The sequence below is a fragment of the Vanacampus margaritifer genome, chromosome 20 (genome assembly GCF_051991255.1).
Source record: "Vanacampus margaritifer isolate UIUO_Vmar chromosome 20, RoL_Vmar_1.0, whole genome shotgun sequence".
NCBI lineage: Eukaryota > Metazoa > Chordata > Actinopteri > Syngnathiformes > Syngnathidae > Vanacampus > Vanacampus margaritifer.
The window spans coordinates 8,903,061-8,919,003 of NC_135451.1; the positions used below are offsets into that span (position 1 = coordinate 8,903,061).

At 36.8% G+C, this 15,943-nt stretch overlaps 1 protein-coding gene across 6 annotated transcripts in view; it reads left to right on the top strand.

Moving 5' to 3' along the window:
* LOC144040590 (uncharacterized) overlaps nt 1-15,943 on the top strand; it is a 316,049-nt gene that overhangs the window by 16,448 nt on the left and 283,658 nt on the right. For 5 of the 6 annotated variants that reach the window (XR_013289773.1, XM_077554907.1, XM_077554908.1 and 2 more), the window contains one exon: nt 9,580-9,644. Coding sequence is in view for 4 of the 6 variants with exons in the window: in XM_077554907.1 (XP_077411033.1) it covers nt 9,580-9,644 (65 nt within the window). In the remaining 2 variants the exon portion in view is untranslated. Of the gene's footprint in view, nt 1-9,579; nt 9,645-10,442; nt 10,833-15,943 lie in introns of those variants that run through there. The other variant, XR_013289772.1, reaches the window with a different exon arrangement.

Genomic DNA, 15,943 nt, shown 5'->3' on the forward strand with positions numbered 1-15,943 from the left:
AGTGCTGCAAAGTGATTACATTTTTTGTACTAATTAATCGCGATTAATTGCATTTTTTCTAGTATTTTCTACAAAGCTTGCAACACATCTTGGAGTTAATGTAAAATAAAAATTCAAAAAAATGCTAAAAAATGCTTTAAAAAAACCTTAATCAAAGGTTTGAGAAAAAAAGTAGTGCTGCAAAGTGATTACATTTTTAGTACTAATTAATCGCGATTAATTGCATTTTTTCTAGTACTTTTTGTACAAAGCTTGCAACACATCTTGGAGTTAATGTAAAATAAAAATTCAAAAAAATGCTAAAAAAAATGCTAAAAAATACTTAAAAAAAAAACCTTAATCAAAGGTATGAGAAAAAAAGTAGTGCTTTAGAGTGATTACATTTTTAGTACTAATTAATCGCGATTAATCGCATTTTTTCTAGTATTTTCTACAAAGCTTGCAACAGATCTTGGAGTTAATGTAAAATAAAAATTAAAAAAAAATACTAAAAAAAAAGCTAAAAAATGCTTTAAAAAAACCTTAATCAAAGGTTTGAGAAAAAAAGTAGTGCTGCAAAGTGATTACATTTTTAGTACTAATTAATCGCGATTAATTGCATTTTTCTAGTATTTTCTACAAAACTTGCAACAGATCTTGGAATTAATGTAAAATAAAAATTCAAAAAAATGCTATAAAAAAATGCTAAAAAATACTTAAAAAAAAAAAACCTTAATCAAAGGTATGAGAAAAAAAGTAGTGCTGTAGAGTGATTACATTTTTAGTACTAATTAATCGCGATTAATCACATTTTTTCTAGTATTTTCTACAAAGCTTGCAACAGATCTTGGAGTTAATGTAAAATAAAAATAAAAAAAATACTAAAAAAAAAGCTAAAAAATGCTTTAAAAAAACCTTAATCAAAGGTTTGAGAAAAAAAGTAGTGCTGCAAAGTGATTACATTTTTAGTACTAATTAATCGCGATTAATTGCATTTTTTTCTAGTATTTTCTACAAAGCTTGCAACAGATCTTGGAGTTAATGTAAAATAATCAAATACAAAGTATATTTTGATTCAAATACTGTTCTAATAGTTAAAAAAAAATCATTGATGAATGTGATTTTTCCTGTAAAATACCACTGTTGAACAAAACGTTCATAACAGAGTCAACTTTTCAGGCATTTTTCCTGTATGTCAAGTCAAGTTAGGTCAGTGCTTAGAGTAATTGCTTCCCACCACGGAGAACCTGGGTTCAAACCCTACTTGGACCACATTTTAGTACATTCGATGGTTCAATACTAACTGAATATGATATCAGGAAATGGATTATAATTTCTCTGAAATGATTAAATTCCACCTTAGACAGATTGCAGTTATTTAACTATTAGTAAAAATTTGTAATTTTCACATAATTTTTCTTTCAATTGACTTCATAATCACATGCATTCAAATCTTAGCATTCAACTAATAGCATTCAGTTTTTCAGCATTCCCATGCAATATCTGCAGAAATTGCAACTTTATCTAGTTATAGATTAATATTTGGGTCTGTTTGGTGCGCCATTTGTTATGTGTTTCCATTGGGTAACTGACCAAAATCTAAATCTAATCAGAAGTATGGTAGTAATGGAGTGGGGCTAAACACATTGCTGCCCGTTATTGGTTGAGTGAGACTCATGACTCCAGTGTGAAAACAGGAATGGAATGCGGAGAAACAACTTATTATATGTTATGATCATTATCCATGTTAAAACACTGTGCCAAACCCGACTGTATCGGTTGGTGGAAATTCGTCTTCGGAACATCCTGTCTGGCTCCTTTAGGAGCAGTCAATTGTAATTTAAACGACTTCCCCTCTTCTGTCCATACTTCAAATTATCGGCTCAGGAGTTGGACGGCATTTTTAACCATCTGGGAAGGGTGAAAGAACTAAAGAATAGAATATACCAAATTATCTATGCTCTGGCCCACTTTTCTACCACCTACAATATCTTTCTGCAGTCTTATCGTTCATCCTTAATCTCATCATCAACCAGCCTCGGCAGAGTGAATAAATGACCTCTCCTGGCCATTCTAATTAAGCATTGAATCAATGACATGCAATTAGCCTGTCTTTTATGAGAGGGAGACGTTGAAATCCTTTTCCCATACAGCAAGAGAGAGAAATAATATGACTGCTGTAGTCATCGGAACTAGACAAAAAAAAAAAAAAACGGGGAGAGAGCATATAAATTCCAAATTGGAAAAATCCTATTTATCTTCATAGAAAGAGCACCGAGACTGGTCCCTTCTCATTCAACCAAATTTGATTCCACCAAGGAGTTGTGCCTTCCACTCATTATCTTCCTGGTTGCCACCTCTGGATTATAGTGTGGATTATGTTCATGTTGAAAAGAAGTGAGGACAAATAAATACTTAGTTTGTTTACATGCGAAGAAAGACAATTAAACTATGGCATTCAATCTGAATCACTTTGGTGTATGTACTGTTTCACGGCATTAACTTCTATTTAGACCGTTTTAACCCTGGAGAACCCACGGGGTCAAATTTGGTCCCTATAAATTCTGCTACTCAAATAACAAAGACCTTTTTTTTTTACTTTTTTTTTACAAATTTAACTTCAAAAGTCCAGAGTGCCACTTCTGACCCCTGCATGGGGCCATCTAGTGGATGAATATTGCACTTACATGAGCCAGAGTGGTGGTGACAAGATGGCTGGCAACATGCTGTTTTGTTGAGCTGGAAATCAATCCAAACAAAACCATCTTCTCAACAAACCATCAGATGGTAAATTTTAATTAAAATTTTTAAATCTATTTCATATCATGCTGCAGAATGCCTAAGAGTATGTTTTATATATATATTTTGATAAATTAGCAACTCTGAGCTAGTTCAAAAAACAAGGGTTAAAATTGAAAAAACATATATTTTGGTGTTCAGTGAATTTATAGCAATCATTTAATGTATAATTCATAATTTTCCAAAGAAGAAAAGGGTTCTTGCGTTCTCCAGGGTTAAATGTCAGAGATGGGCGATTTGAGTCATACGACTTGACTTGAGACAGGCTCAAGTTGCTAATTTTAGGAGTTGCGACTTGCTCTCCAAAAACTTGGAAACGACTTGGTATTTAAGCGACTCGAGGATCATTCATTTGAATTAATGGATTATCTTGTCGATGACGTTGGCAAAATTAACACGGCAAAACCCAAAGACAGGTAAGCTAACGTCACGGTTTATGTAGCCATACGAACACTGGTTTGGGACCAGTAAAAAAAAGTGATTTTGAACATATAAATACAGTTTAGTAGCGTAACTAGGAGTGGGATGGTTTGGGTAAACTTAACCGAACCGACGTTTCCATATCATGCCATCAAAGCGGCATGTTGCTAGCATTCAATTTTGGAGAGAAAAATGGTGTGGAGATGTTTATTTTTCCGATTCAAGGATAATAATAGCTAACATGCTAGGTTTTAAACTCCAAAATAAGAGACACAACATTTCCTTTCATCAGTTCCGACGCATGTAAAATGGCTCTCTGAACCTTAGCTAGCTAGGTTAGCTTAACAGTTTAGCCCACCATTAGCTGGTCAAATATTTAATGTCAGTTCTGCGTTTAATTGAGAAGATTGTAAAGTAAGAGATGAGGCACCATGAAAACTAAATTTGTTAAAACTAGCGATCGCGCGGACATTGATACATACGTACATAGAGTACGTGAGTGTGTCCGCCATATTTGATGTGGCAGCGCCCCAGTTAACGTCAACTTCAAAAAGTGACAACCTACAAACTGTCCACAATTAATGACTTTAATTCACCCATTTACACACCCTAATTAGATTTGGGTCGTTTTTAAATGCGATGATTATACATATTTACTCCCTATTATTCTCTACAATTGAGCATACAGCAGTGAAGGAAGCTAAAAAAAAAAAAAAACTTTGGGAAAGATGTCTACACACATCCCACATCCAATTTCTGTGACAATTCCCTCATCCACTTTATGAATAGCACCAAAACACTTAGACTGCTTGTTAGTCAAATACACATTTCACTGCGGCACAGCAGCAGTTTGACAAGCTGTTTACGCTAAGCTGAGTAAATCAAATTCGGAGTTTGCCTTCCCTCCACAGTAATCTCATTTTGTTTACCGCTAACACTAAGTACATTAGCAGCTGCAAGGTCTGTCTGTATTTACTCTATTTACATTCACTGAACGGGCTTAAAACTACACAGGGACCAATTTTGCGGAATGAGGCTAACTAGCTGGATATTCATGAACTACTCATTTTCTAATCTGACATAAAGGCAGGAATCCAGATGCTGCAAAGCTCTAGTCGGAGAAAAAAAAAATGACAGAGGATGTAGTTTTTGCTTTACTCAATGAAGATATTAGCTACATTTAAACTGTAATTTATTCTCTCGCCTGTCTTGGGTGTATAACATGACATGAGTGGAAATAGCTTCCTTTTTTGGAAGCCAAAACATAAAACACAACAACAAAGGAGTGGCTTAGCTCACCACAGAGCACATATCACAAAGATCTTTTCGGGATGTGACATTGGGGGGTCAGAAATCATCATGTTTCCATGCGTTTGTACTCTTGTATCTCATGGCCATTTAGAATGAATGGGCTTGGTATCAGATCTCACCTGTCGTGAACGTCCTCCTATTTGTTCACGGTTCCAGGCTCTTACCACAATGCGGGTTCTCATAACCTCCAACCTCCAACAGTCCATTAGGCAGCTGCATTATGGACGAAGTTAAATTGAGGACACAATGGCGAGAAAGCTGTAACATATAATAAACACAAATAGTTTATAGGCATAGTTTTGAAAACGGAATGTCTCTGTCCAGGGACCAGCTGTATTCCTCCAGTCCTGTAGGTGGCGGTAATGTAGATGTGGTGCACAAATCCTAACAACAATACTTAACTTTAACTAGACTAAGTGCAATTTCTTGAGAAATTGCGTGGGAATGCTGAATGCTAATATTTGAATGCATGTGGAATGATTATGAAGTAAATTGAAAGATAAATTATGTGAAAATTACAAATTATTAATTGTAATAAAAAACTTGAGGTACATCAAGTCTAAGGGGGGATTCCAACTCTCGCCTCCTGTTTACAGGTCAAAGGTCCGCAGCACTACAGTTGTGATATTGTATTGAAGGATGTCTCTTTTTTTTTTTTTTTTTTTTCTGGAGAGCTTAGTATTGTTTATTCGTTTTTTACCGATTTGACATGTCATCATCATTGCTCTCTTTTTTTTTTTTTTGTATGTGGGTGGGTATGTGCGTGCGTGCGTGTGTGTGTGCGGAAGGATGTCTTGCTGATTACTGGGACCTAAAATATTTTATATATAGGTTAAAACCAAAACAAAGATGTAGCAATTGTGCATATTTTAAAGTATATTTCAATTTAGCTATCGTCGAGTACATGTCAAGCCTTATCTAGCTAAGAAATGCGAAATTTCAATGTCAGTCCCATTGAAAATGAATGGGGAAAAGTTTATATATTTAACATTAAATCGTGCCAATATTGTAAGTAATGTGGAATCAGACGATATATACCCCGAGAGGCGTGAATTTTTGAAGCAAATTTGAAATGTGGGAGTTGTTATTATGTGGGAGTTGTTACACGGCCAAAAGGTGTAGAGAATAACAAGTACCTGAAATAATAAAGGTTAGAAACAACATAAGGAATGCTGTTTAGCATTCCCACAATGATTCACATACTTGAGGATTTTCACAATTTTCACCATGGTCCATTCCGTCACGCAGTGCATACCTTATAGGGAGTATTTCCGTACCTTTTGTTGCCTCTGTTGAACACACGTCCGGGGTTCCGTTAGTCTCTAAGTTGCCTTGAGATAACTTCTGTTGTGTGCTCTTTGCAAATATATGATTAGCAGGTGTTAGTTTGACTGCAGAGGTGACCTATTGTCTTGTTAATGCCGTTGCCAAGTGTGAGAAGATTAGCTGGCACAATTCACATATCAAGCCGAAGACACACTCGACAAAGTATGTAGCAGCAGCCTGCGAAATTCTCCAGAAATGCATTGTTATTTTTTTTTCCATTTGGGGTTAAAATAAAATAGAAAATCATACACGTATAAATTATGTATTTTATAGATATTTTCGTATTAACTTTTCACATACGATATACATTGACGGGTTAGTTAAAAGTTATTTTTAGGTCCATGAAGAAAATCTGTTTTTTTTTTTTGCAGGCCAACATTGCGTAAAGACACATTTTTTTATGAAGGTGTTGTTGTATGAATGCATCCTAAAGCACTATGGTGACAGGGGAAAGAGACAGTAAAGGGTTAAAAGGGTGGTGACCTCCTGGCCTGGCATGCACACTTCAGCGTTTTCAGTCACTTTTGCAGTTCGGTGTGAGCTGGATTCCCCCCTCAGAGAAAACATATAAGAAAAAAATAAAAAGAGTCAAACTCGGTTACCGACACATTTTGAGGTACAGAATATTTTAAATTTATATTTAGTGCCTGGTGTTTATTTGGTTAGCATATCCTGCCCAAGCTAACATGCATTTTATGTTAATTGAAAAAATGCAATCAATTAATGAACAGAATAAAAAAAAAATTTTTACTATATTTTCTTCAGAACCTTGGTTAAAATTTAAAAACAAGGCGCAGTACCTGGTTTCGGTATCTGCCATAAATGAGAGGTCATTTATTCATGTCAACTTGAAGCACTTTTCCTTTAGTCAGAACATAAACGGGTACGAAAACACACTGTCACACTTACGGTCAGCAATCCTACCTCATATTTTCCTGCAATTTCCCAGCTCGCACACCAGTGAATACACATGTCACTTGGTTAAATATTTATAAGGATGCCAATGCCTGAACATTGTTATATTTTAACCAGGCGTTTGTTAAATATTCAATCCCAGGAAGGCAAATATAACATTCCTTTAAGTGTATCTTAGCATCTCCGCGTTGTTCCTGCTTTCTTTAGCTCTTGTTGATTCTTGCTCCCAGACATCCGCTTAATTGCTACCTGAGTCGAGTTCCTCCAAGTAGCAGAATACCCAAAAGCCCGATATATCCCGATATAGCATGTTTTCCTTAAAATTGCATGACATTAATGGCGATTTTCTATAGTTCTCATTTCGAGTGCATATGTTGTTGCTCTGTGTGCTAAAGTAGCATTTTTTCTGTTAGGTAACAAAAACATATTTTCATGTGTTTACATTTTATGTTAGCTTTAAGCTGATGAACTTTTATTAGATGAACTTCTCCAGTTTGGTAGAACTGGTGTTTGAATATGCAATGTTTACTTCTCTTTTGTTTTGTATGTCAGTTTAAACTTAATATGAGAGGAAATAAACACTGAAGCAAGCAGTTTTTTCTCCTGTTTTTAGAAAACTGTGTGGAAGAGAGTAACAACAGGCATTTAAAACATGAAAGTGTTTTAATAAATGTAAACATGTAAACTAGGGGGTGTCCGGCGATTAAATATTTTAATCGTAGTTAATTGCATTTCTTCAATAGTTAACTCATGATTATTCACAAATTTTTACCTGTTCTAAATATACAATAACATATTTTTTCCCTAAGTGTTCATACTCTTGTTGACATAAAAGTGAAAATAAAGCTAAACTAATAGAAATATGGCTGCATCTTTTAGTCATTGATACAGTAATTTCGTAATAATTTAGAACATTTAGTTAAATTAAAACGTACTGTACTGTAAAAAAAACAAGTGTTATATTGATTTGTGTTGAGGTCATTTTTCTGCCACTAGATGGCATAATTACATTTGTAAGACGATGATAGCTCAGTGCATTTTTCTTTTCATATTAAGATCTAATCTTTAACATGGAGTATCTTTTAAATGTTTTAAACTGTAAAATACAACTTGACCCCTGTCTCCATAAATATATGCATTATTATTAAATGTATTACTGCAAAATTTTGACGTGGACATGTCTGCTGCGTTGAGACTGGAATTCCCCCTGTACAGGCTTTTCAAGTAAGAGGCGGTCATTAATCGTGTGTTTTTTTTTTAAAATGGCGTTAAAAGGAACTTTAAATTAACTCAAAATTAACGCACTAATTTTGACACCCCTAGTGTAAACATATGAAGAGTCTAGGTCCATTCACACGAAATGCAGATCTTGTGTAAAATGCTCATCATAAATCAAACGTTAAATGACGGAAACTGAAAAATGGTATGAATCTAAATTGCTGTTGTAACAAAGTGAATTTGGTGGGTGGACATCTGTCTTGTCTAAGTATAGTTCTGGAAGGAATATTTCACCTGTGGCAAACCCCCGTATAATCATATAGGAGATTGGAATGTGACTTGAAAATTAAACACTTCTTGTATGGGCTTAGTGAAGCAAACTTGACATGTCATAAAAAAGAAAAACATCTTGACAATTTTTAGGAATTTATTAAAATAGATTGGAAGTGTGCTATTCATTGGGATTCATGCTGTATAAACACAAACGGCTCCATCTCACTTGAGCAGATAGACAAGCTGTCACAATCGTTATCACTGGAACTTCATCTTGTTAATTTGCTGGATGGGAGCACGAGTATTTGCCCTGTGGAAAACTGCACACACTCTCAAAGTACCCACCACCGCAGCACCCCTCCGCCGCAACCCACCTGGCCACAGAGAAACACGGCAGGCAGGACTGGCTCACACATAGCCTGGAGTCATATCAGACCCAACAGCCTAGCTGGAGTCAATATGGCCGCGGGCGAGAAAAAAAAAAAAAAAGATGGCGGATTTTGTCCCCCTTAGTCTGAAAGCGTCGCTGGGCAAAAATTGAGCGCTGCATTCATTATGATTGAGGTTGCCTACACGAACCCCCACCTGACCCTGTACAAGCCCAATACACACTGCACATTTCAGAACTTTGGCCTCGATCACTACTACTTCACCAACTCTGTTCAACTTTTGTTTCTGCAAGATTATTCCCTTCATATTTTCCAAGGTCACCTGTGTTTGTGGCAATAACGCCAAATTAAGGTCTCCTAGCTTGCGCAGATAGTCATACCGAGGTTTAATATCTTAAACACATTTTCAAATGTTAGCAACTCTACACATTGGGATCAGAGATGGCAAATCCAGGTCCAGAAAGTAACAACCCTGCCACAGTTTGGCTTTAGCCCCTCGTGCTAGCTAGCTAGCACCCGGGGAGCTAGCTAGGGAGCTAGCTAGCTCTAGCACTTGGGGCTGAAGCCAAACTGTGGCAGGGTTTTTACTTTCTGGACCTGGATTTGCCACCTCTGGATGTATGTGTGTGGTATACACAAGATGACCATTAATGATGTTTGTAGTAGTACCAATTCTGACCTGTGAGAGGCTAAATAGTTCCACAAGGTATCCATATGAACGCAAAATACAAAGAAGAAGAAATAGAAGACTGGCTAACTGTTACCCTAACAGTTAGCCAGTCTTCTTTTTCTTGTGTATGCTAACAGCGTTAGCTAACATTACAGTTTGAAACGCAACATTGTTATTGTCTTTCTATCATTTTTAGTAAATTCACTTAACAAATTTGAAACAGTTGGACGGAAACTTGACTTGATTGTATCCCCTTTTTATGTCTTCTCAACTTGTTAGGTTTTCGTTTCAACCATTTCCTTGTGTCAACCAATCAGCTTCCTCCAGGCGCTCGTCTTGTCCAGGTGGGTGTCGTTGTCTCGTCAGTAAGCTCCCTGTTTTTTTTTCATTTTGTATTGGGTCACTGTTGTTGCTGTGACATGCAATATTAGCCTTAGTCATGTTTTATTTCCTGTTATGATGAGTCTTTGATTTTTTTTTTTTTTTTCCATGAACCTTTTTGCCTTTATATTGGTTCAGAAATACTTTTTGCATCTTACATCTGCTCCCCAGTATTTGGGTCCACCTTTTACACTCCACCACACAAGCCCACATGTTTTACAGTTTAAAGCAGGGGACTCAAACCAGCGGCCCGGGGGCCATTTGTGGCCCGCAAGATGATATTTTATGGCCCTCACTTGACATCAAAATTTAATGATAGTGTGGCCCCCACTTTTTTTTTTTTTATTTAGCTGTGCTTATGCCCTGGGCAGTTAAAAAATAAATAAATCAAAAGTAATTCTGAAGTGACACCAAGTGGAAGGAAATTTGGTGACAACAGAAGCCAAATTAAAGAAAAAGAGGACACAGAATTGTTTTTTTTTGTTGAGCACAGGTGCTCCCTGACAAAAGTTTAGAGAAGGTCAAATCAAGCTCATCTATAAAAGTTATGGGTTCATCCAGAATTTTTGCCTGAAAGCCCTTTATATACACATTCCTACATTTTTGAGAGCATTGTATGTCTCTGTTATGGACATTGCAAATTATGCCTGCTACAAAATATGAAAACCTTCAAATACACATTCAGTGGTGGCCGTGTAGAACGACCATAATATTTTAGATCAAAAGTAGCATCATTCATTCTAAAACTTGTGGGTTGACAGATATTAGCAGTGACGATGTGCAGCTTCATGAAGAAGCGGTCATACACAAGGTCAAGCGGTTTCCTAACGTGATCTGTTAAAAAATTGAGTGAAAGAAAAAACACTCTTCAAGCAAAACGTTGGTACGGGAAACCTTCTCCGACTCCTCAAACAGAATACGCAAACACAAACCGCTTTATTGCAGTGAGTGAACGGTGCTGTCAAATGTCTGTTTACCTCCCTCCTGCGTGTTCCCATGGCACAAACCTCTCGACAGAAGAAGACTTTTCCTTCTCAAAGATGTCTTCAAAACAAGAACGTTTTGCAGTTTGCTGCTCAAAATGCAGCAACGACGTGCTGCAACCCCAAAGGACAAATTTGAATCAAAGGAACGCTGTGTGTGTGTGTGTGGGGGGGATTTATTTATTTTTTGGGCAAGAAACATCTTCTTTATAGTAGGGTTGCTGAGTTTTAGCTTTAAAACGTGTCTTTGTCAACATGGTAAAGGGCTACTTCAAAGCAAGGGTGTCAAACTCATTTTTCATTGCTAATGTAGCTGTGGTTTCCCTCAGAGAGCCTTATGACATCTTGTCATATTAAATTATTACACAACTGCCCCTGCCATTTTATCTATCTATCTATCTATCTATCTATCTATCTATCTATCTATCTATCTATCTATCTATCTATCTATCTATCTATCTGCTAGCAAGCTAGCTAGTTAGCTATCAGTATCTATCTAGCTATTGGTATCTAGCTAGCTATCAGTATCTATCTATCTATCTATCTATCTATCTATCTATCTATCTATCTATCTGCTAGCTAGTTAGCTATCAGTATCTATCTAGCTATTGGTATCTATCTATCTATCTATCTATCTATCTATCTATCTATCTATCTATCTATCTATCTATCTATCTATCTATCTATCTATCTATCCATCCGCCAGGATTTTTTTGGGGAAAAATATAGTCAATTTCCAATTCAATCAGAAGATGAGGAACTATAGTTAAACAACTTGTCTTCTTATAATACGTATTAGGAGCAAACCCAAATTTGAAATCGGTCATGGAACACTGCGGTGTGTGAATATTTAAGTATACAACTATCATTCAGTTGATGCTAAGTACTTTAGTGAGAATATACGGAAAAGGATTAGGGAGAGAAAAAAAAGTTGGCAGGATTCTGACTTTAAAGTGAGAATTCTGATTTTAAAGGGAGAAATCTGACTTTAATCTCAGAATTCTGACTTTAAAGTGAGAATTCTGAGAATAAAGTGAGAATCCTGCCAAACTTTTTTTTGTTTCTTCACTGGTCCTAATCCTTTTCCGTAAGAAGCAGCTGTCAAAATTGAAAAGTAAATGCCATTTTGGCACAGATTTTCCACCAAATTGGGGGCGGCATGGCTCAGCGGCAGAGTGGTTGTCTCCCTCCCAAATGTTGTGGGTTCGATCCCTGGCTCTTGTGACCATGCCAAAGTGTTTGAAGCCAGTGTGAACTGCTTTGAGTGCCTTAATAGGTGGAAAAGCGCTATACATGTGAAAGTTGAAGACCAAATTGAAAGGAACAAATCAATATAGCCAGAAACTTGACACACTGTATTTACTTTATTGAGCCACGGAAAATTATGTGGCGGGTCAGATCTGGACGTCGGGCCTTCAGTTTGACACAGGGGACAGTTTTTGTCAGGTTAATTAGATGCCAGTTTAACAGGAAACATTTTTAAAAATGTTTCTTGCTGTGTTGGCGGAATCAAATCAGGAAGTAATGTGATGCATGACATACACTTCAAATATGAACATAAAAGTGACCGCATGCCTATTTTTTTGCTCTGATGCCGAGCTCATTTTTGTGTCACCCCCCAGTGTGCAAAGTAAGCACAGCCGCCATTCCGATATAGATTTTTACTATCATTAAGCATGTAAACAATGCACGTGTCCACTGAAAAATGGGCAGAGAGATCGCGGTTAAATCCCACGGCTTTCAAATGTTCAAATCAATGCCATGCTTAGTAGTCCTTTTTGTTGGTGAGTCGCACCGAGCCTCTTGCTGGCCAGCAGAACAAAACATAAAAGTCAGTTGTTTGACAGTGCAATTGATGTGGCGACTATTTAGTCAGGGGATCTCTATGCTAACAATTATCAGGAACATTCTAGCGTGGAAAAAAAAACATAAAGTTGATAATTAGCACGTTTTGTGTGCAGCTCGATGTGTGCGCTTTGAGGGACGACAACAGTCAGAATTAGGCGTTCTTTTTGCCTATTCTATTCCAATTTGTACCAGTAACTAGACAAAGTGCAATTGCGTGGGAATGCTGAAAAGCAGAATGCTATTAGCTGAATGCTAAGATTTGAATGCATGTGATTATGAAGTAAATTGAAAAATAAATGACTAAAGCCCTAAAATGTGGTCCAAGTGGGGTTTGAACCTATGTACTCTAACCATTGAGCTAACTTGATTTGTTCAAAATCATGGCTAAAAGCGTATTTATCTTGAAAAGTGTCATCTGATGCTGAAAGCTAAAATGCATTTAATCATTTCAGTGAAAATATAATTCATTTTCTGATCTGATAGTGACTTGGTATCGAACCGTCAAATGTACCAAAATGTTGGTCCAAGCGGGTTTGAATCCAGGTACTCCGTGGTGGAAGGCAATTGCTCTAACCACTGAGCTAGCGTGACTTTTTTGAAATCATGGCTAAAGTGCATGAAAAGTGTCATCTGATGCTAGCATGCATTTAGGTTTCAGTGAATTTATAATGCATTGCTTTGATATGGTAGTCAGTTAGCATAATGGCTATGGATATATTTGCAATGTACAGTGGAAGGTGGGATTCGATCCCGCGACCTCCTGGTTACTGGACAATGCACTTTACCAACTGAGCAGTAGCAGGTGGTGCTGATGATAAATTGTATGTATGGAGGTGGGCGTGGAAAGTGGGACGTTTGTCCCATTAAAAATGAATGGGGAAAATTTGATATTTAACGTAACATTGTGCGAATACTGTAAGTAATGTGAAATCAGAGGCGTACATTTTTGAAGCAAGTTGAAATTTGAACGGTATAAAATCGGAAGTATTATGTGGGAGTTGTTACACGGCAAAAAGTGTGGCGGATAAAAATCACATAAACATATGTGGGAATGCCGAAGCAGTCACAAAATTAGCTTTGAAAAAATCTGTTTCAGATAACACATACAGGTTATTATAGTATATTGTGACATTTCATCAGGAGCCTTCATAATCAGAAAGGATCTTGAAATCAATGCAACACATTTGCATAAATCAAATTTGTCGAAAGTCACACCTGTTCCTTTCCATAAACGCCCAGATGCTCACTGTTCTTTTTCTACTTTAAATTACAGGAACTAAGGATTGAGGGGGAAAAAAACTGGCTCGGGGGTCTGACTGTGTGTAGTGGAGGGGGTAAAAAAAAAAAAAAAAAAACAAGAAAAAGAAAAAAATCAAAGCAAAATCAGCAGTGTAGTTTCAGAGGCTGCGGCACCGTTGAACTGAGCAGGCCAAAGTCTTGTGAAAAGAAATGGAGACAGCCTGAATGCAAATTAAATCCCCCTCATTCCAGCAAATATTGTCTTAGCCATTAGTGCGGGCCCGACTAGAAAGGAGTGGTCCCGGTCATTGTCGCTCGGCCAGGGAGAAGTCAGGAGAAGAATTCTATTCAGCGGGCCGTCTTGGGGGCTCGGTGCACTTGGGCGCTTGTTTGGTACCATTCAAACGCCACAGACCGTGGCAACAAAGAGAGCTTTCAGCGTACCTCACTGTAAAAGCATGTGAAGAAAAAGAAGAAAGGAGGTGGATGGGAGAGGGGGGGGAGGAGTAATGGAGGTGGGGTGGGCAGCAGGACTGGAAAAGTTTAGTCGTATAGGTCCTTAGTAGAGTTGGAACTTGGATGTCATTTTTTTTAGGGGCTGCTTTTATTTTGCTAGCTTGTCTCTTGCAGCTGAAGTTTCCCCCAAAAACTGCTCGCTTTCTCAAACCAACCAAAGTTAATGATTCTGATCTTCGTTCTGGACAAGGAATCACATTTCCGATGTCTCTATTATCCAGAATCCCACGAGTCCTCTGACAGTTAGCCGACTCATCAGAAACACTTCACACTCTGATTATTTGGTTCACTGACTCGAGTGGCCGACTCACCAGCAGGGGTACGGGACAAAATCTCACTTGGGGCTCCTCTGTGTCAATTTGTCTTTGTGGTACCACTTTTGCCCACATTAACGGTTGATTATGATTTTTATTTATACTGTTTATTATTATTATTAACTCTTTGACTGCCAAAAACGTTAAATAACGTTTAGTAAAATCCTACAGAGGAGTGCCAAAGACGTTTGTTTCAAAACAGAGGTGAAACTAACCATTTTCTATTGTTGATTACTGAAAAACGGAATAAGGTAGAAACAAACTTTTTTTTCTGATGAAAGATGAGAGTCCAATCTTTCATTTGGTAGTATGTGTGTTTCCATAGTCCAAACTCATAATTTTCTGTGGACCTTGAAAGATCAGTCAAAATGCTTAAATCGGCTGGCACCCACGGCATCCCTTTTCTGAAAACGTCTGGCAGTCAAAGAGTTAATACGTATTATCCGGGATGGGGGGGGGGTACAGATACCAGGTATTGGTACTTGTGACGGCACCCTCTTATTATTATTATTGTTATTGTTATTGTTATTGTTATTATTATTAATAAGAGTAGTAGTAGACATAAAAGCATCCAAGCTACTTTATTGCTATATATTCATTAATATTTTTCTCCAAGTACATTTTTGTTGTACTTCTTACCATTTTATATATGTATATTTCGATCCCAATATAACATTTTAGATATTTAAAAAAAAAATGCCTTCAATCATTCCCCACCTCGCAATGAAGCTTTGTAAACACATTACACATTACACAGGTACAAAACTGCCGAAAGTACAGTAACTTGTAATCTAATTTAGTTACTTTTTAAAGCAAATAAACAGAAAAGTAACTGTTACTTTTTAAAGCAAGTAATTAGTGAAGTAACTAAGTAATTTTTTTAAAGCAAGTAATCAGTTAAGTAACTAAATTACTTTTTAAAGGTAACTGTGGCCATACTGATAATTAGCATAAACAGTTTGTTGTGTAAGTGTGCATAATGTGTCTGATAAGTACACACCATCGAAAGTAAAATTGATGAAAGAGTGTAGTATTTAATAGTCTCTTTTTTAAAATATTCTTTTTTACAGAAGTGTGGAACTGCCATTGTAGAGTAAACACTTTTGATTGGCGAGTGTGTTCGTATTCGCGAGTTGAAAATGTTCGAACGTACCCGCAAATGCGTTTGAACATACTCGAAAAAAACGTTCGAACGTACTTCTTGGCTAAATGCTACAAACATAGCATATTTTCCCATAATGCCACAGGTTATTACTTGTGCATGAGCGGGTGATTATTATTATTTTATTTTTTTTACAAAGTATTTGGTTCACATTATACCAAAAGGTTTGAAAATTAAGTTAAAAAAACATTGTTTATTAT